Source organism: Lonchura striata, chromosome 1, assembly GCF_046129695.1.
Source record: "Lonchura striata isolate bLonStr1 chromosome 1, bLonStr1.mat, whole genome shotgun sequence".
NCBI classification, from domain to species: Eukaryota; Metazoa; Chordata; class Aves; order Passeriformes; family Estrildidae; genus Lonchura; species Lonchura striata.
This window is the reverse complement of record NC_134603.1, coordinates 111,300,802-111,326,913: the sequence shown is the minus strand read 5'-3', so window position 1 is coordinate 111,326,913 and position 26,112 is coordinate 111,300,802. Positions and strand designations below refer to the sequence as shown.

The 26,112-nt window shown below is 40.9% G+C and overlaps 1 protein-coding gene across 1 annotated transcript in view; it reads left to right on the top strand.

Moving 5' to 3' along the window:
* Nucleotides 1-5,286: 5,286 nt before the first annotated feature.
* Nucleotides 5,287-26,112, top strand: part of AVL9 (AVL9 cell migration associated) — a 41,390-nt gene continuing 20,564 nt past the window's right edge. The window contains exons 1-4 of the mRNA XM_021553268.2: nucleotides 5,287-5,453; nucleotides 20,906-21,026; nucleotides 23,118-23,203; nucleotides 25,312-25,383. Coding sequence (XP_021408943.2) covers nucleotides 5,388-5,453; nucleotides 20,906-21,026; nucleotides 23,118-23,203; nucleotides 25,312-25,383 — 345 coding nt within the window. The 5' untranslated portion in view covers nucleotides 5,287-5,387. The remainder of the gene's footprint in view (nucleotides 5,454-20,905; nucleotides 21,027-23,117; nucleotides 23,204-25,311; nucleotides 25,384-26,112) is intronic.

Here is a 26,112-nt window from a genome sequence, read left to right as displayed (position 1 = left end):
CATCCACAACTTCTCTGGTCAACCTGTTCCAGTGCCTCATCATCCTCACAGTGAAGAATATTTTCTTAATAACTAATCCAAACCTACTCTCTTTCAGATTGAACTCGTTCTCCCTTGTCCTGTCACTACAAGAACTTGAAGGGTTCCTTCAGGTACTGCAAGACCACAATTAGGGCACCCCAAAGCCTTCTCCAGGCTGAGTAACCCCAGTTCTCTCAGTCTTTCATAGGAGAGGTGCCCCCTCCCATCTTGGAGGTCCTCCTCTGAACTCACTCCAAGAGGTTTGTGTCTTTCCTGTGCTGGAGAGTGCAGAGTTGGATGCAGTACTCCAGGTGGGATAACTGTCACCAGAGTCTTTCACCTGGTCACCCAAAAAGTTTACAAAATGTAGAAAAATAACCTGGTATCCATCAGCTGAGTGTATGGGAAAAGTCTAACCCGTTGTAGGTGGCCCAGCTGTGTTGAACCCTGATTGCACCTAAGGAGAGGACAAAAGTAATGGGGAATTTCAGTGTAAGTAAAAGGAGTAAAAGTAAGTAAACACTGAAATTATGGATTTTGTCCATTAATTGTCCTCAAGGCCTGCAGAAAGCGACGAGATCTGTCACAGCAGAGATGCAATATTAGTGAGCCACAAACAGAGGAAATGTTGATCATTGAATCTGTCCCATTTCAAAGAGGAAGAAGGGATGTAATAGCCTTCTCCCATGACACCAGTGGACACTTCAAAAGCCAGTATCACCTTCCATATCTAGACAAGTGGTGAAAGCAGAGCACTGGAATTGCACAGCTAAATTACTAACAGACCAGGAAGCAGCAAGCTGGGAAGAGGCTGTTTGGAACACACACAGGCAGGAGGGCTGCTGCACTTGGGCAGCTGCTCCATCCAGGCACTTTCCAGAACAGAGTAGCCCCAAGGGAAAACTGCCATTCTTCCACAGTTTGAGAGTGAAAAATAGGATCCATTGCAATTTCCATTCCTCAGCATTGTACTTGTCTTACTGGAAATGGCCTGCAGTGCATTTTCATTAACTAATGGCCCTAAAAGCAGCAGTGACCAGTTTAGGATTAATGGATTAATTTGTGTAGGCAGCTGTATTGGTGGCAAATTCAACCTAATTTCTATTTACTTCAGACGCAATCAGGAACAAGTGACAATATTCCATTAAAATCGTCTAGATCAGTTCTTGAGACTGACAAAGCCTGACTCCTTCCAAATCAATTTCAGTAAACACAAGGCATAGGTGGAGTCTACATTCAAGACAGGAGACTAAGGACATGTTTACAGGAGGAGCATGCCCTCAGGGAAGGGCATCCAGGTCTGTCATAATTGAAAACAACATCCATGTGGCAATCAAGGGAGTACAGAAAGACAGGCTATATGCACAAAGGCTGTTCCTGAGCATAAGCAGCTCTACAGTAGTTTAAACTGCCCTGAAAGATCTAGCAGGAGCTGAGCTTTGGCTTGTGAGCTTGCACCTCTCTGTCCTCTGCTCTACTACACGGTATACACCGTGGCAGCATCACTTCTTCAGGTTCCTCAGCAAGCTGTGCAGAGAAAGGCGTTACTGACACACATGGTCACCAGTGATGTTGACTGGCAACTTTTGTATAGGCCATCTACAAAACAGTGTTGGCATTTGGTTGGGCCAAAACACGTTCAACCATGGGTTTATCTCATTCCTCTTCTTCAGCAATTGCTCACTACAGAGCTTAGAATGACTATGCATGAATGAAATTACTGAATGTTCAAGAAGGTTGAGCTGCAGCAACAGCCTCAGCTTCTGCTGATATGGGTTCATCTGCCTGCTCTGTACTGCAAAGATCCCTGCACCTGGAAGTGTTTACCTTGGCTGCTTCTGTGTATTTGTTAGCAAAGAGACACCAGTGAAATGAAGCACAAAAGAACTGAAGTGCATGTTTTAAGGTACCAGCCACAAAAAGAGCAACCCGTGAATGGCCAAGGTGTAACAAGAGAACAGCACAAAACACTGAACAGGGGAACCTCCCTTTCACTGATATCTTTGACCCTATGCTTCTGCTGATGCAGGAAAAGGGCAAATTAGACGCTGGGAGAAGATTAAACTAATAACAGGCACCAAAAATCTGTCACACAGGATCAGAGTAAAGACCATTTTATTTCCTTTTCTGGCTGTGGCAATAACCAGGAGTAAGAAAAGGATCAGAATGAGATACATGTGTATCCTGGACAGTTTGAGCCTTCACTACCATTTACTCTTCCTACTGAGTGGACCAGCAACTTTCTGAGCTGCCAGCCAAACCCAAACTGTGGTGGTTGATCATCATTCTGGAATCTGTCTGTTTTAATTTTCTCTAGCCCACCTTCAAAGATATTTGTTGTCTATCTTGACAACCACTGTGGGAATGTACCATATGCTCATTATTTCTTTTTGTTTAAGCCTTCAGTCTGTTCCTATCAGTGTTGTCTGGCTTTAGCTGTCTCCTGCACTTAGTGCTATGTCCATCTTGAAAAGGAGAAAATACAATAACAGAGTGTCCATGTCACACCTGCAGTGTGCATTAGGTTGTGATAAGGATTTTTGTGCTTGTTGCCAACCTCCAGAGCTTCCACAAAGGACACCAGGGTAGAAATGGGGTTCTGAGGAAAATAGCACAGAATTACAAATAAAATTATCACCTTTCATGGCTAGTATTTGGAGGGGGAGCATTTGGATTTGGGGCCCCAAAGAGCAGTATCTATTTCACAAATAATTAACAGCTGCACTTGGAGTCTCAAGCTTGTCTCTGCTCCCTCCACAACCCACTGGGACAGATCTCTGCTTTACTATTCACAATCAATATTTTCTAAGGAAACAATTTTGACCAGTTATCTTCTTCAAACATGTTTCATCTGACCTGAAGAAGCAAGTTAGAGGTCTGCAAGCACTTCCAACCAAAGTGAGTGGGGGCCCTGGGGCAGTAAAAATGTCAACAGTGGTCAAGACAAGAGACTGTCCATGTGGGGAGAACAGTCAGGATTTGAGAGCAATGTTTCTGCCATCCAAATCTAAGCCTCTTTAAAGCTGCAGGAGAAGACACATTACATTTGTGTCTGCAAACTTCCCTAACAATCCAAGCTCCCCCCTTTTGCTTGCATGCTTGAGAGTCCTATCAGTCTCATCATTCCCACAGGATCAAATACATTATTTTCCATGAGGAAGCCTGTTTGGAACACTGCCTCCTACATCATGGCACCCTAATGCAATTAAATGTACAATTCAAATTATATCTGGTCTTGTTGATGGCAAAAAAAAAAAAAAAAATTAACTTTCTGGGGGAATTACTGCATTCATTTTGGATAAGATCTTCAAGGAAAACATACTGCCAATATGAAGTGAACTTGCCATCCAGAAGAAATTAGACACAAGCCTCAGATCCATGCCAGGATTTCATCTATGCTTTTCTTCAACAGAAAGTAAAGGACACTTATTTTTTATTCACATGCTTGTCTCCACAAATTCAGAGCTTTGTTCTTTAGGAAGCTTGGTTATACCTAACAAATAGAGGGGAGCTTTCAGTTGCCATGGACACTGCTTAACTCTGGTGTTACTTCCAGACATTGTACTGGAAAGGTATCCATCTCTAGAAGTCTCACTGCACATAAGCTGAGAACTCTGCCTTATTGCTATGACTGGAAGAATGACTAACAAGTTACTATTACTATGGTAATGATATTGTAGCTGGTGGCTCTGAAGTGAAGTCTCTGAACAATAGAAGAACTGTAGGGCTCAGTTTTTATTGCTATTTGTTAGCTGTGCATGGAGAAAGAAAATTCCCTTAGGAAAATTCTGAGACTTTTCTGAGAGCTGTTTCATAGCAGCTCTCACTTGCTTTCTTTCTCATAAGTGCACACAGTGTGAACTGTGAAAACAACATAGATTATGTCAACTAGTTCATTTTCCTAGACTAGACTGATGCTGTCAGTTCAACATTTTTATTGCTTTAGCAGGAAAGAGAATTTCAAGCAGAAAAAACCCCATCTGATAATCTATTCATAGAAGCCATAAACCACCATTATCCATTAGTATCACTGAGACGCCTCTATAATGCATAATCCATAACAGTAAGAGTGATGCCAGACTGCACTTTCCTGAATGAAATGAGAATGAACCATAAACACTCACATGAATCTTTTGGGGGATATCTCATTACTGCAGGAGATAATGGCCAATATTGCATGCAATTTTCTGTTTTTAAATTATAGTAAACTATACTGTCAGTTACAGGCTAATACAAATAAGAAACCATTCCTTTGCCAGAAGGATTGCTCCTTGTAGCTTATCCTGTGTTCCCTGCAGTATATGTTTTCTATAACAACACTTCTGGTGAAATTGAAAAACAATATGTGATTACATGCTGTATTGTTATAATTTGAGCCCCTGGGTACTGTGTTAGTGATGAGATTTTCTTTAAGCACTACTCTTTTATATTTCTTTCAAAAAGATTATCTTCCTCCAATTTCCACAGAGAATCTTAATTTTTAGAGAGTACAGCCTCTACCACTGCTGTTGATTCAAGCAGACAGAGTTGAATCACAACAAAGGTGTTAAAGAGGGAGCATGGTATGAGTGCAGCAAGATACAGTTTTTAAAATATTTTTTTCTCTCATACTAAATGGACAAGTATTTGAACTGCCTTCTTTCTCGGGTATGCTAAGACACGTTTATAGAATCATAGAACCTTCACCAAGGTTGAGAGAGACATTTAGGATCATCCAGTCCATGTGTCCATTCAGCACTGCCACTGTAACACCTAACTCATATCATCCAGAGCCAGAGGTCTTTTAAACACACCAGGGATGATGACACCACCATCTCCCTGGGCAGCCTGTTTCAATGCCTGACAACACTAATACTGATTTTTTTTTTTTTTTTCTAATATGTAATCCAGATCTCCCGTTTCATCCTAAGGCCATTCCCTCTTGGCCTCTCACTGCAGGCCCGGTAGAAGAGACCGGCCCCCACCGGGCCACGGCCTCCTTCCAGGGGCTTGTGGAGAACGATGAGGTGTCCCCCTCCTTTTCTCGGAGGTTTAGCCCCTTGAGGGAAGAAGCCTTACCTTGATTTTCCCCCTCAGTTTTAACCTTCAGCAACTAACCTCACTAAACGGTACTGAGACAACTCCAGCGCTCTTTCTGGGCTGCCACCAATCTGCGCGACCCGCACTCGCCCAACTTTCCCAGCCCGGCTCATGCCGAGCCCGCGGGGCGGGCGGCGCAGGGCGGCGCCGAGGGCCGTGCCCGCCCTCCCGGGCCGGGCGGTGCGGAAGCGCAGGCGGCCGGGGCTGCGTCCCCGCCGGACCCCGGGGGGCGGAGCGACAGCCGGGCACGGCGGCATCCTCCGGCGCGGCCATCGCCGGGCTGCTCCATGGAGAAGCGGGGCCCGGTGCTGCACATCGTGGTGGTGGGCTTCCACCACAAGAAGGGTTGCCAGGTGAGGGGGCGCGGGGGTCCCTCGGCTCCCGCCTCTCCGCTCCGCTCTTGCTTCCTCCGGCCCTCCCCCGGTGCCCTCCCCCGCGCCTCGGCGCCTGCCCGGTGCGGGAGCCGGCGCTGCGGGGCGCGTCCCGGGGCCGGGGCTTCGCTCTGGGCAGGGGGCGGTGAAGGACGGGCTGGGAGCCGGCGAGGCCCCGCTTGGCCGCGGCCTCCCCCGGCCGGGGGTGCCTGTTCGCGCCGTGGCTCGGCTCGCCCCGGGCAGTTCGTGGTCACGGAGCCGCCTCCTTCGCGCCCCGCCTCGGCGCTCCCCCGGGAGCGAGGCGGAGCGAAGGCCGGCGGGGTGACGCCCGGGAGTGAGGGGCCGCGCCGCACACCGTGCCACCCGATCTGTTCCGAGTCGTGCGTGCTTAATGCGTGCAGTCGGAGAATCCTGAGGAGAAAACCCCAAACGGTGTTTACAGCTACCTTCCTGTACCCCTGCCGGGCCATCATTGAGTGCTCAGGTATATCTTGTACCAAACAGCCCCAGGGTAACAAGCCCACCCTGGCTTTAAGTTTTCTTTGCCTGTCTCTTCCCCACTTTCATAAATGCTTGACTGCTTCATGTGGCCTGTAAGGTAGAAGGATTTTATGTCATGTACTTCATGGCCGGTTTGTGTTGTGAATATTTTAGTATTTTTTAACCCTTAAAGCAGGGGATGCAGTTGCCCAGCTGGGATGCCTATGCAGTTGCTTTGCTGTGACAAAAGCAGATAGACATCATGTTGGATTTCCAGTGAGTCTTTTTCCATAAAGAGTTCTTGGCATTTGTAAAAATTGCCAAGACATAATGGACGTGATGGTTATCATTGTACAAGGGTTGATCTGACCCTTGTAAACACATTCCATACAAGGTAGCTGAGAATTAAATTATTGCTTCAGCAAAAAATTCAAGCACAGTTCCTCAGAGGCTAAGGTGCAATGACTCAGTTTCTGAAAGATATGCATGGTTTTTTTCAAATGGATCCTTTCTCCTCAGGGTGTCTGGGTGCTGTTCGCATATGGATGTTAACAAGATCAGTTCATGTGAAGTAATTAGATCATCTGGGTTGTCAGGGTTGTGATATTTATTAGTCACTTTCTTGTCAAACAGTGTTACAAGTTGAGCCTTAGTTGGGTATCTGTAGGAAGAAGAGCATTTTTTTGCCCTTTCATTGTTGGCCTCTTGGGAAAGACCTAGGCTTTTGTTTCTTCTTCTGGAGTGTGTATTAATTTTCTTGCACACTAAGTGGTGTTGATGCAAGGAAAACAAAAGAAGAAAAAACCCAAAGAAACCCCCAAACTATAAATTAGTAGCAGTGAATTTTATTTTGTCGCCAGTAAAATATTTATAGAAGTACATTTTGAGATGTTGTCAAAAATTAGGTCAGAAAACCTCTGAACTGAAATTTCCTTATCTCAAGAAATGACCTGGAGAAGCTGGAGAGGAAGGCAGTTTAGGAAGGGGATAGGGTAGCTGAGTCACAGGGAGAATAATTGCAGGAATAGAATAACAGTCAGAACCACAACCAGCCAGGCTTCCTAAGGGAAAGCTAAACAGAAATCTAATTTTAAATGTATCCTACCTCTGATTTAGCGGATTTTTTACTGAACTATGGAGAACGTTTTCTAAAATAGCTGGAGGCTAGGAGTGGCACAGCTATAGCCTAATGAATTTGACATCAGTAGTATGCAAGACTCTAGAGAATTTTTGAAAGAAAGAATTAATTAACAACATGAAACTAAGTAGACTGGGTCCTATGTGCATTTACTAAAGATAGATCATACCTGACTGACCTGCATATTTTGTAAGAATAAGTGATTGAATGCCATTCTCTGTGGAAGAAATGGAGTAGCTCTAATCTGCTGGGAACTTGATAATGGATCACGCTTATTCTTAAGGCAGAGATATAGGAGAATTAGTGCAAGAGCTGGTACTTGGGTAAAGAGTAGTATGAAAGAGAGGAAGCAGAAACAGATTTGAGTCAGAAGAGGAACTGTTGGTTTGAAAGGTACTTGCAAGAAGTGTTTCTCAAGATTGAAAGTGGAGCTGGTATTGTTTACACCGTAAAATTGAACTATGATAAGCAAACGTGAGGAATCAGTATTTAAAGGGAAAATTGGAAAGTTGTGCAAGAGCTGGACAATAAGGAATACTGGATTGATAAAAATGGGGTGCCTTATGAAGTTGTGCAATAGGAATGAATAATAACAGTATAAACTTGGGAATTGACACAAGGAGATGTCTGGAAAAGAAATGAGACCATGTGATCAAGGCTAAGTCACCAAAGTAGTGTGATTTGAGGGCAAGAATGACAATGTATGTAATCCTATTGTGTGATAATAAGTTTATCAATGCATGTAAATTCTGATCCACTTTTCAGAGAAAGGGATTTAAATTCTCTCTTCCAGAACTGGATGAGATAGTCCCTGGGCAGTCTCTATTAAAGCAGACTAAAAGTAGAAGAGTTTCCTTAGGTAGGCTAACAAAGTAGATATGGAGACTGTATTCACCTCTGTAGGTACGGGAACATTCTTCCCTTTTTCTCTCCCGCCTCTTCACAACTGGTAAGCGGAGGCAATTGTGGCAAGTGGAAATGGGGAACTGAGCTGACTAAAAAGCAAGCCTTGTTTTGGTGGGTTGTTTTTGAGGTAGTTGGTTCACAGGTTCTGTTTGCCAGGTGAAAGCTGCAGTGGACACACAGGCACAAGAGGACCAGTGAAGGTGAATCACATCTTTTGACCTGTTGGCCACATTCCTTATGATGCAGCCCAGGATATGGTTTGCTTTCTGGGCTACAGTGTGCAAAGTGCACATTGCCAGCTCATGTTGAGTTTTCCGTCAACTGTCACCCCAAAATCCTTCTCCACAGAGCTGCTCTCAATGACCCTAAAAGTATTGATAATGGCCTTTGAAGTATTCATTGATACACTGCATTACATGTCGTTGCATTCCAAGAAACTGTTGGAAAGTTAAAAATGAGGAGGAAAACCCAGATGTTTAATCCAAATGAGCGCTGGCACAAGAACCAGTTGGTATGAACTGCTTGAGCATGCGCTGCAGGCTGCATACCTGAAACTGTGAAGTGCAGAAAAACAAAGGCCTGCAACAGTGCTCAAATGGACATCACCCAGAGTGAATGTGGAAAGGTTAAGATTGAAAGAGCATAGAGCTAGGCTGCCTAACAGGAATCCACCTGGCTTGCCTGAGAAGGCTCCTTTCAGTTCTGTTCCCTCGTCTTTTCTCTGTCGCCTTACTAGGAGATGCATATGGAGTTAGGATTTTCTGTGGATTTCTTGATGCTAGGTTCTTTCATTAGCTGCCTTTGCTTCTGAAGCTTCATCACTTGAAATGTACAGCTCTTCCTGTTGGTTAACTTATAGGATAAGAAATGTGTAACGTGCAAAGGCTTTGATGTGCAGTTTGGAAATGTATAGGAATATCCTTTTCTTTCACAGACTTGAAAAACAATCCATATGCATTTGTTTTTCAAAGAGAAGGAGAGTCAGATAATCTCTGTGTGCCTTTGGACTGGGAGTGTGAGTGCCACAGTTGTTCCTCATGCTCTTTTCAAGGGGTGACTGTTTAACTGGGGGTCATTTTGCTGGAATATAAGAGACAAAAGTGAGGTTTTGCCATATCTACGTTGTTATGTCTGGGGATCCAGTTACCCAGGCAGTTGTTAAAAGCTTGGGAGTTGCCACTCACTGTCAGGAAGGCTTTCTGTTATCTGAAAACTAAAGCAATAAAAATTGTGAGCACACTGGGAGGAGTTTTCTCTAGCAAGTATAGAGTAAACCTTTGGAAAGAGAACCTGCAGGCTTTTGTTTGTCTACATGAGCAGATTGCCATCCTGTTTGTTTGGACTCCTTAGTTACTGAGTTGCTGTGAATCCAAGGAGATATGCAAAAAGTGCTGGTTGCTGTCTCTTTTTGCTAAGGATTAGAGGTAGCTATGGCAGTGTCCAGAGGATGGGAGGAAAAACTTGGCTGCAAACTACTAGGTCCACCTAGTATTTGACACACTTTCAACAGGCCCATTAAGGAAGGGAATGGCAGTTGGCAGGAAGCAGGAATGGTGACAGGTTTCTTGGCTTTGTATGCTGGCTGACTTATTATGGGAACCCTCCTCAGTGAGTCATTAAATAGTAGATGTCCTGCAGTGGGCAGAACTCATGGGCAGTATGCATTCAATCATGATTTTCATGCATCTGAAATGAAATTACAAACATTAAAAATCCCTTTTTTGATCTCCCTTTGCTATGGATAAGAGGAGTGGCCTCAGGAAAAAGTAACAGCAAAACCAGCACTTCATTGTATGTAGTTGCTCAAACTCTTGCCCATAAATGTAAAACACGGTTTTGGTGCAGTACAAGTTCTACGCACTTCACAGGCTCTGTAGGATTCAAGGCACAAAAGCATTGGGGCACAAAGTGACAATAAGGGAAAGCTGCCACAGATATGGTCTGATGTGTTTTAGAGTATCTGTAGCTGCTCAACTCATTACCTACTGCACCAGGTTCTGTTGATCTGCTTCAGTGTAGGGTGGTAAGACTTGGACTTCAGAACTATTTGTGCCTTTCTTCTGGAACTGCTGAAGACAAATTCCTCAGTTGTTTTGAGGAACTGTAGTAGTGAATAACAGGTGATTTGGGAGCAAAAAAAGGGAAAAGTTTTTTTTTGAGTCATAAAACACTTTCTCTGAATACAGGCGAGTGATAAAGCACCTAATTTGCCTTACAACACTTCTGTTTTTGAAAGCATTAACTAGTGTGGAAGGTCCTTACCTACCTTGTCTTTAGGAAAAATGCAACCTGAACAGACCTTAACTAGAACATGCAAACTGTGTTGAAAATACATGGAAAGACCTTTGATTTATAGTCATGGTAGAAGACTGAAAGTCCTGAGGTGCAGTTCTCCAGTTGTGATCACATGTGCTGTGACCATCACTTGAGCTGTGTCTCCAAGCTTTATTTACATGGAGAAGCAGAGAGATAATAGCCTCTGAGGGTGTAGGAAGGCTTAAAATGTCACAAGTACTCTAGAAATGATTCATTTTGAAGGCAGAGTTAAAATGAAAACGGATGTATTTGTAAAGGAGAGGATGGAAGCATTTCAGGAAAGCTAGAAAAACTTGGGGAGAGCTAGGCACAAAGTCCCTGTAAACCCCCCCGGCTGGTTGCTGAGGAAGTGCCTGACCTGCCACAACAATCAATCCCTACCTTCTCGTGATGCTGCAAGGCTTCTAAACTAATCACATCTGAGTGAACTTGGGCACTGTGTCACCACCAGTGAGGCCACACAGAATCTCACTTTATTTGGGGCAAGGCCCAGCTTTTTTGCAGTTGCTCAACTGAGCAGTTGAGCACAACACTGCTGACCTTGTGCAGCAGGTGACCATTTTCTCACATACCCTTTTAAGTGTTTAAAATTATTCTGCTTTACTTTTGACTCTCTTTGACATATGCATTTCTTACTGTGTTGTGGCAAAAAATTGAATTGTGAGTGGTAGGGAAGGTGAGGCAGTAAGGTGTGTGTCCAGGAATGCTTGCTCTGCTGGTCAGTTTTGTTTGCCCAGGATCTTTGATCTGTGAAATAACGGCAGTGTATTTTGACCCACTTCTCTGTACTTCTGTGGAAGATGACATTTCAAACTCCCACAGACATGGGAATGGATTACTGTAAATAGCAAAAGGCAAATTTCCATGGAATCCTAAAGTTTGCTGTAAGGATATTCAAGGTACTGAACTTTATAATGTAAATGTGATGCCTGCTTCCTCCAAAGTAGTGTCTGGGTACTTGTCTGTTGTGAGGTTGTTTTTGTGTGGACTGTGCTTGAAGATGAATCTCCCTCTCTTTCCTGTCCAGAGGTTTTCTTCCTGGTATGCAAAGGAAACCTAAGATCAGGAGTGAAACAGCTAATGCCCAGTTTAACAGAAGAGCCTGAATATAATACTTGAGAGGGAAAAATGTCCTTTAATTCTTCCTGAATTGTGTATGTGATCTTCATCATTTGAGAGCTTCAAATACTTGAGCTCTGGAAGATGGTCCTTGTTGTCATCTGCAGAAACTGGCACCTGACATGGTCTGAACAATCCACGCACATGGCCTTTTTCACTGGTGCCTAGGAAGCAGGTGTCTTTAAGCAGAAATGTTGGCAATTTAGGCTTGACTTTGCAGGATTAGGAGTTTTCTAAGGAATGAGCAAGGTCAGTCTGCACTTTTTATCAGCTCTTGCAAACTGCCTACGTTTCCAGGTCTGCTTCACTCTTGTTTGTAGCATGTTTTTTGAGGAAAATATTGAAGTTGTTCTCTTCCATAGATTCCATGGGTGGGAAGTTTCAGGGGAGCACTTTCCAGCCTGTCTTAGTCCTTGTTTTGTTTGTGGCCTTTCTTCCAAGACTCTGCTTTACTACACAATTACTTTTTTCCCTTCTTGATCTTTGTCACTCCAGTAGTTGCTGTGATTCTTTTAGATGTGCTTGATGCTCTTAAACATGCAAGTGAAATGTATGCTTTGTTGACTTTAACTTCCTTGTGTCTTTGTTTCGGGGGAGCACAGTATGCAGGTATTATGCAATAGGTAATCTTGTCTAGTGATTAAGCAAGATCTCTTGTAAATGGAATGACAGAAACAAAAATAAGGTGAAAAGGAACTAGGCTGAAATCAAGCTGAAGTGCTTTGTTCCTATTTCTATTGATGATAATCTATAAACATTAGCACAATTCCTTTGGTTTTGTTCCCTGCTTTAATAATATTAAAGCACTTTAAAGAACCATTGTGAGCATGAAATCTTCTAATAAAGGTAATCATAGCGTACATCAAGTATCAAAGATTAGTCTTTTGTCTAATATATGTGGATTTTATGCTCAACAGTTTGTAACTTTTAAAGAGGCTTTTAGCTTTTATTTGTAAGGCTACTCTAATTGGCATGAGGTGCTAATAATTTAAAATACACAATGAATTGCTGGTACACATGTACTTCTATAAACAATACTGAAGATTCTAATCTCTTGTGTAGAGTTAATGATGACTTCCATTTTTTGCATAACTGTTTAATCCACTTACATAATACTTAGTGTTCGGCGTTCAAGAAGAACTTTGTGGTATGGTTGATTTGTTTGTTTCTTTATTTTGTTTCTTTGTTTAGTTTTTCAAAGAACCCTGTACTTCGATAATCTTGCAGTCACTTCTGTGAAGTGCTGCCTGGGAAGTGAAGTATTCCATACTGAAGAAAGGATTACATACTGGATATTTTTTCATAGTTGCCCTGATGTGCAAGTTGAGAGAAGGTTCCTAAATACCCATTTGCAGTTATGTAATGCTTCCCATAGTCATCATACTTAACTTTCATCTTATGATTTGTCTGTTCTTTGTATGTGTCATAACATCTGAGTAGTTATTTAAATATCCTGTGCCAGGAATCTCAGCCTTTCTCTTGAATAAGTGAATTAATGCCAAATCTATAAAACATGTATTTCTGTATTTCTGCTGCACCTTTCGTTTACCTGTTCAGAATGTTTTCAAATAGTGCTTGGGCTCTTGGCACTAGAGGTGGCAATGTAATTTACATATATGTAGAATAGAGGGAGGTTCAAAGCTGTAAAACCACTGAACAGAGGTCACTCCAACAGGAATAAATTGGAACTTGCAAGGCTCCACTTTGTGTTCCCTGTCCTAATATCACCTGACTTGATGGTCTGTGCCTCGTTTTGGTAATCCATCTTAAAGCTTGTCTGAGATGCTGAGTTAATACACATAGGCAGCCTGCTGTTTCTAAAAGCAAAGAAAGTTGCGGGTACAAGGTGTGAAATCAAGTTCCTTGCTGCCCCAGCATGCTGGGGGAAGGACAAGGAGCTGCCTGCCTGCTTTCTTGGGGTCACTGAGAACAGAGTGTGTTCTGTGCTTCATTGTGTTACTGTGTTTGCCCACCTTCTCAGCCTCCTGTGTGTAATGAGACTGAAACAGATTTGGTGTCTCAGGAGTAATTCTGATGTTGAAACTTGTGAGGAAGGAGCAAATTCACTGAGAGCAATTCTGGGCCCATCAGATGTCCTGTGGCAAAGAGCCAGAATGCTTGTTGGCTCCTAAAGACCAAGTGATGGCTCGCTTGGACTACACAGTGGCTATTTCTAAACCCGTGAGTCCTAGTGCTTAGAAGCATGCCTGCTGTCCTGTCCTCGCGTTGTTCCACAGGAAGGTGGATTCAGTGTAGCATTTGTCAACTTGTTGCCAGCTCCTTGCTATTGGGAGCCAGGGCATGGAGCAGAGCTAAGGAACAGGCTTCGTGTCTGAGTCTCTGTGTGAGGTGGGAGTGCTGTCCCTGGACAGGGGAAATGCCACAGTCCTTGTGGCTGGGTGTGCTCATTAAGAGCCCGTGGGCACTAAGATGGGTATTAAGAGCTGATCTGTGGGTGAACAATTGGCTGCTGCTGACTCCGGTCTCCACTGGCTGCTGTGTTGGACAGACGTTTTTGTTAGGCGTAGAGATTGGGGTGCCCCCACTCCTTTAATCAGGGAAGCTGTTGTCTCTTGCCAGAGTTCATCCTATATGAATTTTTGCTTTCTGTAGTGGTACAAATCTTGTCTTGACAGCACAACATTCCCAAGTAAGCCCCCTTGGCTGGAATGGTTGCAGTAGTATTAAGTTCCTTTTCTGGGAGGAGTGTGGGTTTGGTGGTGTTTTTCGTGGTTTCTTTCTTCTCTTTTTGAAGAGACTACTAAGAGCCAAACTTCCAAAGCACAGTACATATATAGGGCTTGAGCTCTATGACTATAAAAATAAAGTGCTAAATAATTGGAAAGAGTGTCTAGAATGCATGTTAGCATCATGTTGAAAACAAAGACTTGGATGTTTCGGGTTATTTTATCCTTCAAGAGCCTCAGTAAGAGTCAGAGCTTTGCTAACCTAGTCAAAGTTTTTGAAGCAAATTTGAATGGTGATATTGTGCCTACAAATGGTGCCTTAGAACTTGTGTAAGTGGCCACTCTATGGCTTTAGCCATATGGAAATGTGAGGAAGTACCAGTTTCAGGAGCTGGAAGGATAGAAACAACTATGCCCTGCCTTCTTGTAGTACAGTGATTTCTTTTGCTGTTGTTATTTGTATATATAGTGTATTTTAAAATATATTTATGTAAGTATTACATGCATTCTTCATATATATTTTTGTATGCATATATACATGTATTATACATAGTTGTTACTAATATTCATATTTATATAAGTGTATAACGTATATTTTAAATTCTGCTGTTAGAGGTCATTATATTACTGCATAGGCATTATTGCTATGTGCATGGGCTCTTCAGCTTGCAGATCCTGATCTGTTGGTTCTGCCTTGCAAAAATGGGGGAGGTTTGTAATTTAAATTCGATTGTTATTTAAATAATAAATAGTTCTTAGTGCTGAATGAGAAACAATGCTTTTAGATTTTCATTTGTGCTGCAGTTGTGCTGCAGTTGTTATGGTGATCCAGATAAGGTCACTGCTGTGCTGTTCTTCTCTGGGTCTGGCTATGCAAGGACTAGTACATTGTGAAAACTGATTTTAGAAATCCCTACTTCAAGTGAAGAACAAATACTGACTTACTTATAAAGAGCTATCAACTTTTAGGTGTAACTTTTATCTATTGGGTTTTTTTGATTACTGCTGCAGTTATACTCTATTTAGCATACTTCTGCCTTTCTTTTTTAGAGAGGAAGGGCTGGTATCCTTGAAATTAAATGTGTTGTAAGGATTTATGAAAGGAAAATATTTTCTAAATCGGAATGTAATTAGTGAGTTTTGCTGATCTCCTTTTCTTCGTTTCAAGCAATTATCCAACCTGTTTGTTGTAGTCAAAGCAATGGGAGAAATCAAAGCAATTGTTTAGAGGATGGAATGAGTTTGCTTCCTGTAATTTAGATTTTGTAACTTACTGAAAGCATCCTGGGTCTTCAACATAATACTGTCATTCTAAAGAGTTTAGATTTTTTTAAGATTAAATAATCTCTGCATTGTAACAGTGCAAAAATTTACTTGAGTCCCGATGGTTTTTCATAACTTATCTGAAGAGAAATCTTCCAAAATACCTCTTATACTAAAGTGCAGAGCTTATATTGTAACTATTATTCAAATGTGATAGTAGATGAAGTGGGCAGGATAGGAAGGTTTTAATGACTTGCCAGCACATTTTAAATTATTAGTGTTTAGTGTTCACTGAAGATTCTGCTTTGATTAACAATTAAGCACTTTTCACAGATAAGGAGAACAACCTTATCTGAGTGTGAAATTAATGCCAACTGCCTGTCAAATGTTTTAGTGGAATAGTTTAGCTGGACATACCCATATATTTGGAAATTCCTCTTTTATCGGTGTCATTTTTAACCTCTCTTCTGATTGTGTATTTGCAGTTTAATAGAAGATACTGTCAATGCATTTTTCTTAAGGAACAACTATCATATTTATTCTTAGGTGTAGAAACTTAAATGCATTTTTCCTTGCCTACTCTCATGTTTTCTTATTTTGACTTAACGAATGTGTAGTAAATTTATTTTGTCTAGGAAGTGCCTTTAAAGACAAGGAAGAAAACCAGATTGCCTGGATTTTTTTTTTCCACTAGAATTGTGTGTTCATTGGTGCTTTGCATCCAAACTGTTGGATTCAATACAAACTGCATATTAAAGGTTAGTTAATGCTGCAGAATTCCAGAAAAACAAAAAATGTTACTTAGAGAAATTCAGTTGTACTTCTATTTAAGAGATTATTAAAAAATAGATTTTATTTTAACTTGATAATTCACAAGAGTTGAAGTATTTTGTGTAGTGAAGAACACATTTATTTCTCCCCTAAACCTCAAGACAATCTTCTGTATTGTTTTTAGTTCTGAAATCCATCAGAACCCATCTGCTTAGAGAACATGACAGTTTGAACAGGCAAAAAGCATTGCCATCAAAACCCCTTGACAGGCATGTCCAATATTTCCAGATGGAATGAAGATCCCTGACACTTGGAAGAGTAAGAAATGCATGGAGATACTAGTTCATGTTTTATGTAGTTTATTTTGAAGTCTCTCGGGAGTTCAGCTTTGAATTTGAATTTCATCTTGTTGAGGAGTCTTTTTTAATTCAATTGAGGAGACAAAAACCTGTAAAATTTTCTCTGGCCCTCGGCCCTAAAAACTTGTGTGTATATCTTTGTTCCTGTTGACGACTGGGCTTTATGAAAGGTTTTATTTCTCATATTTGCAGGCATTTTTGTAGTAATACATATATTAATGACATGTAGAGACCTTTATGTGCATGTTTATGCATGCACATGCATATGTGGACGGATTTACATAATAAGCCGTTATACTTAAATAAAAAATGAGATCCTCTTTCTTCATTCTGTGAAGAGGGTGAAAAAGAGGTGTGAGACAGGTCTCTTAAGTAGTCCCACCTCTTCCCCCTGTCATGGTTTGTCTTGAGTTTAAGGTGGAAAATGATAAGAAAGTAACTTTTTAAGTTGCCTTCCCTAGGACTGCTGCTTGGTAATTTGCACATGCAGGCTGAGAAAGGTTTTTACTGGGACTTCATTTGTTTGAAAACTCAGAACTGATAGAACTGAAATTCTGTTTACCCCATAATTACCACCTCTATACATGTGCACTGCTCAGTTTCCTAATTTGCAAGAACTATGAGGTTTTAGCCAATTTTTTGAGCCTCCTCTATATTCTTATAATGCTTTGGTTTTAAAATAATAGTTTCTTTCCATGCAAAGGATTCCTAACTGCAATTGATGCAAGTCTGCAAATTGAGCTGGAGAAATCAAGCAGAACATCTAGAGGATGGGAAGCAGGGTGAGTTTCGTCTGCATTAAGTCAGTCATCTGCAAGTTAGACTTAAAGCTAGCTCTCTTCAGAGATGGTCAGAAGAAACAGATCAGATAAATCACCCTCTGCAGGTGTCTGTTTTTGCTGACTTTGCAGAATGCTTAGGAAAACTGCCTCGGAGATCTTGCTTTTTGACATACAGTCAGCTGACATGAGTCCCACCTGCAGTGACTGCTTATTTAATATCAAAAAGTCAAACTTTCTCATCGCTGGGAACTATTAAGTTGGAGGAGGGATGGAAGGAAGTCCTCCAAGGCATTGCATGCTCTTCTTCTGTTGGATTGTCCTTTTTCCTGATTCTTTGTTACTTCCACGCTTTTGGTACAATTCTGTTAAACTACATGAATGTGATTCCTCCTTAGAAACCAGGCTATGTCCCATATGGATCCTCTTGGGAAGGAGGAGAGATAATGTTATGTCATAGTGTAAATCAGGACTGTCATAAAGTGTATCTATAAAATAGAGTATTTAAGGCCACTTAAGCAGTTTTAGTTTTGATTTGGCTGAGTTTTATGGTTTTCTCTCTTATACACACACATGCATACAGAAATTTATATTAAAAGTGGTTTTTGAAAGAAGACAACTAATAGAAAACAAGATTATCATCAGTATCATTAATGCCTGTACAGTTTATTGAATTTGGAACTGACAGAACCAGCAGAAATCCCTGTTGCTGGGATTATCTGATAGCAGCTGAGGTGTTGGTAACATATTGTGAGCTAGAACAAAGTAATTCTTCATCAAATTTCACACTGTAAAAAGAACACAGTAGCCAGATTCCTCAGCTTTATTCTGGGCTTTATAAAGGAGTTTCCTTAGTGAATACGTGTTTTTCATGTAGCTTGACTCGTCTTACACCTTTCCTTTAGATTTGTCTCCTAATACATTATTTGGCTAGAGTGCAAAATACAATGGTAATTCTGAAGGTGCTTGGAAGCAATGATGTCTTAAATCATTACTTAAAGTATTTCCCTGTCAGGAATGATGCTTTGAAGGCATTTGCTGGAATCTAAGGAACTCAGGGTTTCTTCTGTATTTGTTAGAAAGAAGCTTCTCCAGAGGTGAATTTGAATCCCTCACTGTTAGCCATGCAGTGAAATAAAATACCTGAGTCAGGATGTAAGTGTAGATGCTCCTTGACTATCTATGTTTTAAACTTAGTAACTGTGCTATATTTATTACTAAAGTTATTCCTGCAAGATTCTAATAATAATTTTGTAAACAGTGTTTTCAGTCACTTTATTCTCAGGATGTATGTGTGTACTAAATGGCTGACAGTTTCTCTGCTCCCTGAATGGATGCTAATTCCAGTGTTTGTCTCTCGTTTAGAAGTCAGATGCTCCTTTTTTTTCTTAGGAGCGTATTTTGTTTAAAAGACTCTATGGATTCCTCATAGTTACAGGGTGTTACAGGGGTGGCTTCTCTGAGAGGCTGCCAGAAGCTTCCTCCATGTCTGACAGAGGCAAGGAGAGACCCAGAGCTGGTGGTCAGTGCCCATCAGGGATGGTGGTAGCGCCTCTGGGATCCTTTCTCTGGAAAGTTATTCCAGAGAAGCAAATTGCAGTCAGGGAAGAGAGGAGTGAGAGTATGTGAGAGAAACAGCCCTGCAGACTCCAAGGCTAGCAAAACAGGAAGGGCTGGAGATGCTCCAGGTACTGGAGCAGGGATTCCCCTGTGGCCTGTCATGAAGACCACAGTAAGGCAAGGCTGTTCCCCTGCAGCCCATGGAAGTCCATGATGGAGCAGAGATCCACTTGTAGATAGCCCCATGCCAGAGCAGATGGAAACCTGAGGGAGGCTGTGGCCCCCTGGGAAGCCCATGCTGGAACAGGCTCCTGGCAGGACTTGTCACCCCACAGGGGAACCTGTGCTGGAATCTGTTCCTGAAGGACTGTGTTCTGTGGAGGGGACCCACACTGGTGAGCAGTTCATGGAGAATGAGTTCTTCCTGTGGGAAAAACTTACTTTGGAGAAGTTAATGGAGCAATCTGCTAGGGGAGGGTCCCCATGCTGGAGCAGGGGAAGGAATCCTCCCTCTGAGGAGGAAGCAGCAGCAGAGACAATGTGTGATGAACCGACCACAAACCATCTCCCGGCACTGCTGGGGGAGGAGGTAGAGAATCAGCAATAAAGTTAAGTCTAGGAAGGAATTAACCCACCCCAGGGCGGGGAGAAGGTATTTTCAAGATTTGAGTTTACTTCTTATAATCTTACTCTGTTTTATTGGTATAAAGTTAATTTCCCCCAGCCGAGTCTGTTTTGCCCATGACAGTGACTGGTGAGTGAGCCTTCCCTGCCCTTAGCTCAGCCCATCAGCCTTTCATTACATTTTTTCTCCCTTACCCAGGTGAGGAGGGAAGAGATAGAGCAAGATAGAACAGCCTTGGTCTCCTGGTGTCCAGCCAGGGTCGACCCACCATTACAAGGAATGAGAAAACTTGAAATTGATACAAGTATCAAAGCTGATTTCTTCTGATGTTTTCTTGTCCTTTGTACCTGTTTCTCAAGTTGGCAACAGTTGTAGACAGTGACATCGTGTGTTAAGGTGAAGAATTTCACTTTTCCTTCGTACTCTCATCTTTCACAGGTTTTTTTCTTTTGATGTTGTTATTAGTATTATTACTATTTTATTACTATTAGTCATTATTACTATTTTATTTCATTATCCATCAAATACTGTTTATATGTTTGTTTTGTCATGCTTTTTATTTTCCATGTGTACATACATTTTACAGCTCACTAGTTTTGCTTACTAACTAAATATCCTTGAAGAGAAGTTGCAGTATCAATAAACATTTTCTTTTGCTGAGAAATCTGTGTTTAGATTTTGTTCACTAAATTAAAAAATGCCATCTGGAAAAGAGTTGTGGAAGTGGCTGGAAACCCAAAGGGGTCTCCATAGGAAAAGAAGATTGCACTGTAAAGAAGCTGATTGTGGGGATCTGTGGTAGATGTATAGTGTAGTGCAAGAAATGGAAAGGTTGTCCTGATTTCTAGGAAAAAAGAGGAAAATGGAAATTAAATTAAAGGCAAAATTGAAAAGCAGGATTTCTTAATGAAAGGAAAAGGAGATACTTTTGTGTAGAACATGTTGCAGTCAGAGACATAAAAATATATAAACCAGTTTTGCTGTTAGTATAGTTTCTGAGATGATTCAATGTCTAGCAGGGTGAAAGAGAAGCCTGCATGTGTTAGCATTGCCTAGTCATAAGCACTTGAAGAGCTTGGAAGCCAAATCTGATGATGTTGCAGGTGTGGCAATGTGCTGCTGGCTCTGTGCACACAGGAAAGAAGATATTCAGCTCTTGGGCGCTGTTTTCTGCTTGAAGACATTTTTTCATTTCTCTTGAGGGAAAGGAATTAGCTTTAAAAGCCAAATCTGCCTAGGGCCTGTTACTTAAACCACACAAGTCAGTCTGTGGGTGCATTGAAGGGAGAGACAAGCAATGCTAGTTGGAAGAAAACCATTTTTTCCCCATAATATTGGCAGGAAAAAGTGCTGGGTTGAATCAGAGGCCTGCTTGTATGGTAAGTGTAATGTATTCTCTCTTTTTCTCCCCTTTTTCATTTGATTGTTTAGGTTGAATTTTCCTATCCTCCCCTCAAACCTGGAGAAGGACATGACAGCCACAGTTTACCAGAGGAATGGAAGTACTTGCCATTTCTTGCCTTACCAGATGGCGCTCACAACTATCAGGAAGGTGAGAAATGAGAGAGAAAAGTTGTGTGTACTTCTACTGCAACCCACAGAAAAAGCCCAATACCTGAACAGCTGACCAATGATTATTTTTACTATTATACTTCCTGCACTTTTTGTTGAAGTTGCTAAATACACTGGCAATGATATGTTCCTTTAGGTGAAAGTAAAGGTGTACCTCCTACATCCAGAATTCAGATGTCAGTAAAAACTTCAGGGTTACTTATCAATTTTGCATAGTTCTAGCCCAAAGCAAGGCTGCTGGCTTTCTCAGAAGTTCTTTGAAGGGTGAATAAACTCTCCTCCACATTTAGAGATGCTTAAAAATTACCTACAAGCCATGGAAAGCCATGTCAGTATAATAATGTGAGCTTTAAAAGGGTTTTTATTGGCAGAATAAAAATAGAAATATCTATTTGCCATATAGTCACCATCAAGTTTGTGGCGCTTTTAATTTTTTTAGTATTGTATTTATTACTTTATTAGCAGTTCTATTAATCCCTGACATTTATATTTGTGTCTAGTTGTTTCATCTTTTTTTTCTGCAGAGCAGACAAGGAAGTCACTTTAAACAGCAAAATCACAGAAACCCTTTAATACTACTTTTAATTTGTTTTGTTTTTTTAACATGATATACTTAGCTTCCTTGTTGTCCAGCTTTTGGAGATCTCATTTGGAAGCAAAGGAAGTTTATAAAAATAATTCCTTTCCTAGCAGCAGTAAGAGTGTCTCTGACTGCTCTGGGTCACGATTTTTGCTGAATTTCTGCATTGTTAAATACATTACAATAAGTAGGCTACATTCAAAGCTAGAAAAATCACATGCAGCTGCATTTAACTGCTCTCTCTTGTCTCAGTACCATTCCAGTTAATACTCAACTTTGAGTATTTTTATTGGTGTGCTAGAAGAATATAAATATTTAATTTTTGGTAAGGACAAGAAAGAGTTGGAAGCAGAGGGGAAGTACATATCCTTGTGTTTTGTAGGTAAGAATACCTACAAGAATACATGAACTTGAACCAGGCAAATAGATTTTCTGGTAATAATTGTATTTCATTTACTGTAACTTTATTAGATATCAGGTTTTTGAGTTTTAAACTAATTCCTGTGGATAGTTGCATTTGTGTAAAGAGGATGACTAGGTATAGGAAATCATCATACAGACTTTCTAAAACCCTAGGTAAACTCTAGAATATAAACTTGATCAAGGTAGTAAGTTTTGTTATAAAAAGTCCTCCTCTCTGTTGGTCATAATGCATACGGGATTGTCTCTCCCATTCATTTTCTTACTACGAAGCAAACAAAAAATTAATAGTTGGTTTCAAAAAAGATTTCACTCATGTTTTGAAAGGAGAGGACAACTGTCTTTGCTTAAGATTTAACAACTTTTTCGCAGTAGCAGCAGGTGTGTGTGTGTATCTCAAGCCATGAAAGTATTTTTCTTGTGATATTTTATAGATACTTTTCTTTTTCATTTTACACTTGCACAGAGACAGTAATTATTTTCTGTAAGACCAGGTTTCACAAATTCTTTTTGGTAGTATAGTGCTGGTGGTGGTGCAGATATCTACCTTGGCAGAGGTAGGAGCTGCTCTAACCTTTCAACTGTGTGTGTCCTCCTTGCTGTTTGAGGCTTTTTTTCCTATCTTGACTCTGTTTGCCTTCTTAATGGCATGACACTCCGAATTGTACACACTGACTTACAGTGTCTTGCCTTTGGTCCTTTGTCCTGAATTGGGAAAGCAACATGCCTGTAGCTTTCAGTGGTACTTCTTTGCTATCAGTAGCTGCTTCTGAAAAGCAATGTTGGCTTGGTCTAGCTAAACATGAAGCTGCCCTGCACACCTGGAGATTCTTCCACAAATTATCTTGCTATGTGAAAACTTATTTGGGTCCAGACATAACTTTGCAGGTGACTTGTTCCTTTTTCTCTCTCTCTTTTTTTTTTTTTTTTTTTTTTTTTTTTTTTTTTTTTTTTTTTTAGAAAATAAGTGTGTGCCAATACTTTCTATGGTAAAACTTTAAGGGATTCTGAAAATAAAGATACCAAACTCTTGTTAGTGAATGACAAAATAGTCTTGTCTTTTTTTTCTAGATACGGTGTTTTTCCACCTGCCTCCCAGATGCGGGGATCGAACCACGGTGTATGGAGTCTCTTGCTATCGGCAGATTGAAGCAAAGGTAACTTTCCAAGTTGTGAATTAATTATATTAATGAATAATAGACTTGATGCACTAACAAACCAACAGGCATGATTGTGTACCATTAAAAGTCTATGAAAATGCTCACAGTGTGTTATTTCCAAAACTTGAGAAGTATTCTTTCCCGTACATCAGCAGGTGTATTGTGATCTTCTGAAATGTTTGAGACAATAGAAAAATACATTCTGTTTGTTGAGAGCCAATCCAGCCATCAGCACCAAGCAGCAAAATTCAACTGACAGTCTGTCAGGTGGCAAAGTTAAGTTTCCAGGCAGCAGGCCTTTTGGGTGAAAAAAATTGAAATTTCTCCCCATAGAGAATTTGAGTACTTCCTGGGATCTGACCATGCAAGTGTAGGGATGTTTCTCTTCACCTGCTTCCTTTGCCAAATGTACACTGGAATCTTCCCATTCATGGTAGCTGCTTAGTGATACCAATCTTTAGCTATAAAACTGAAAAATTGAGGACAGCCACAGTGTGCATGTGATCACACTGAGGAAATTAAGTATTCAATCTACTCAAATCATTCCATGTTTTCAAAAATAGTAATGGTAGTATGATCTCTGCACTTAGAATTATAAGTTATTACAAATTTCTTTAAAAATTACTTATTTTTTAGTGAATTGCCAAGATTCTGGAATGTCATGTGGGTTTGAGTTTTAATTTACACCCTCTGAATAAATGACTCATTTATGAACTCTGTTTCTGTGTTAATTACATCTTGATTATATTTCAAGTTCTTGTTCTAGGTGAAATTTTACTCATGCAATTTTTAATTCCATTTCTTTTGAACTAAGTTCCGCATTGGTTTTCATTCACTCATTATCTTTGCCCAGCCTTCACTGTATTCTGTGATTTAGAGTCTTGTTGTATTTAACTATGCATTTTATTGGGATCTTGATTCCAGTTTATGCTTTTTAGTAACCAATTCAGAAGATAAATAGATGTTTAAAATGAACTCTTTGGAACAACTAGAATAAAGCCCAGTGTGTTTCATATGACAATTCTAGCACTCTCACCATCTGTCCTTTTTGATGTGTGGGCTACAGTCCATACATTTTCTGTTTTGTACAGTTAAATGAATCATTTGTGTCTGTTCTGCCCTCACCATGTCTAGGTTTACTGTTAAATGCTGGGACCGTTTGTCCTGGCTGAGAATGTAGCTTATTTTGTGGATAAGCTTTTATTTTATGGGTGGCTCAAAAAGATGCTCGAGTATGAAACAAGAAATTTCTAAGTAGAGACTTTGTAATCTGGTCCACTTTCACAGATGATGTTGGAGAAGAGCAAGTGATGTGTTGTGGTTTCTCTCTGATACATTCCCCTGAGTTAAAATGTCATTTCCTTTTCCAGGCTGTTGCCTTTTTCTCATGCTAGTGTCTTTAAACAGTGCTTTGCCAATCATCATACCTGTATTTGGATCTTCTCATAAAGAGATGAGAATACAGCTCTGACATGTCAGTGTTATGACCCTTTTTAACTAGGTAGACTCACAGAATCGTCATACAATGGTTTCGGTTGGAAGGAGCCTTAAAGATCATCTGGTTCCAGCTCCCTGCCATAGCCAGGGATGCTACCCACTGGACCAGGTTTCTCAAAGCCCCATCCAGCTTAGTCTTGAAAGCTGCCACGGATGGGGCATCCACAGACCCATTGTTTTCCTAGCCAACATCCAGGTAGTTGAACTCCCGCATTAGGATGAGAGCTTGTGAGCACAGTGCTTCCCATTCTTGAAGCAAGGCCTTGTCGACAGGCAGCTTGTAGTAGACCCCAGGCAGGTGACCTTTATCTATGCTGTCCTTGATTTCTACTCACAAACTCTTGACCTGCTTGTGGCTGTTTTCTCAGAGGCAGCTCTTCACAATCCAGCCGTTCCTTAACATAGGGGACAACACCTCTTCCCCTCCTTCTCATCCTATCCCTTGTGAAAACATAAGAGCACGCTGTTGCATGGTTTGGATATTCCACCATTGAAGATAGCTAGGATTTTGTTTAAATAGGGGAGTAGTATGTGGAAACTAGACTTGGGAAATAATTATTTTTTAAATTATGTTTGAGTAAAAACACTGTAATACTTCTATTTCTTAGGCATTAAAAGTACGACAAGCAGACATCACCCGAGAAACTGTACAGAAAAGTGTCTGTGTTCTCAGTCAGCTGGTAAGAATGTTTGTTTAACTCCCAAAACACTTTCAGGTAACCTTAACAATTGTTCTTCCATATTCTTATTTGGAACATTTTGCTTCAAACATCTGTCTTAGCCATTGCAGAGTAACAAAATACTGGAGTAAAATTGAATTGGAACTTTGTGGCTTTTGAATGAGCTGCCTTGATTTGTGGTATCTGCTTGTAACTGAAAGAATGTCTGCCTGTTGTCATGGATGAGGATACTCTGATCTTAAATGCTACTAATTCAGTTTCATGTGGTAGAATTGAGGAGTTTAGCTAGTATAATCATTGAATGGGTAGGGTTGGAGAGGGCCTCAAAGATTATCTAGCATAGTAGCTAGAGAGTGACTACCACCTTCAGCTGTGAGGGAGATTAGCTGATAGCCACAGATACAGAATATCTGTATTTCTTGTTTTGAAGAGAAATCTTTTATTTCTACCTATTCATCAAAAGCTGCTAGTCACCAGGCAGGGAACAGAAATTCTTTTTGTGCCTAAAGTTGAAGAAAGAGCTATTACTGAAGCTATTGCTATTGTGAACAGTGTTAAAGCAGGAAACTACTTTTCCAGAAAGATGCTCAGTGAGGGTATGGTACATGCAAATGGAAAGAAAATGAAATTATCATCATTTAAAATGAGCACAGGAGAAAGATGCTGGGAGTTAGCTCCTGAAGACTGCTCATCCATGAACTCTGTGTATAATTAAGTGTCAGTATTGCA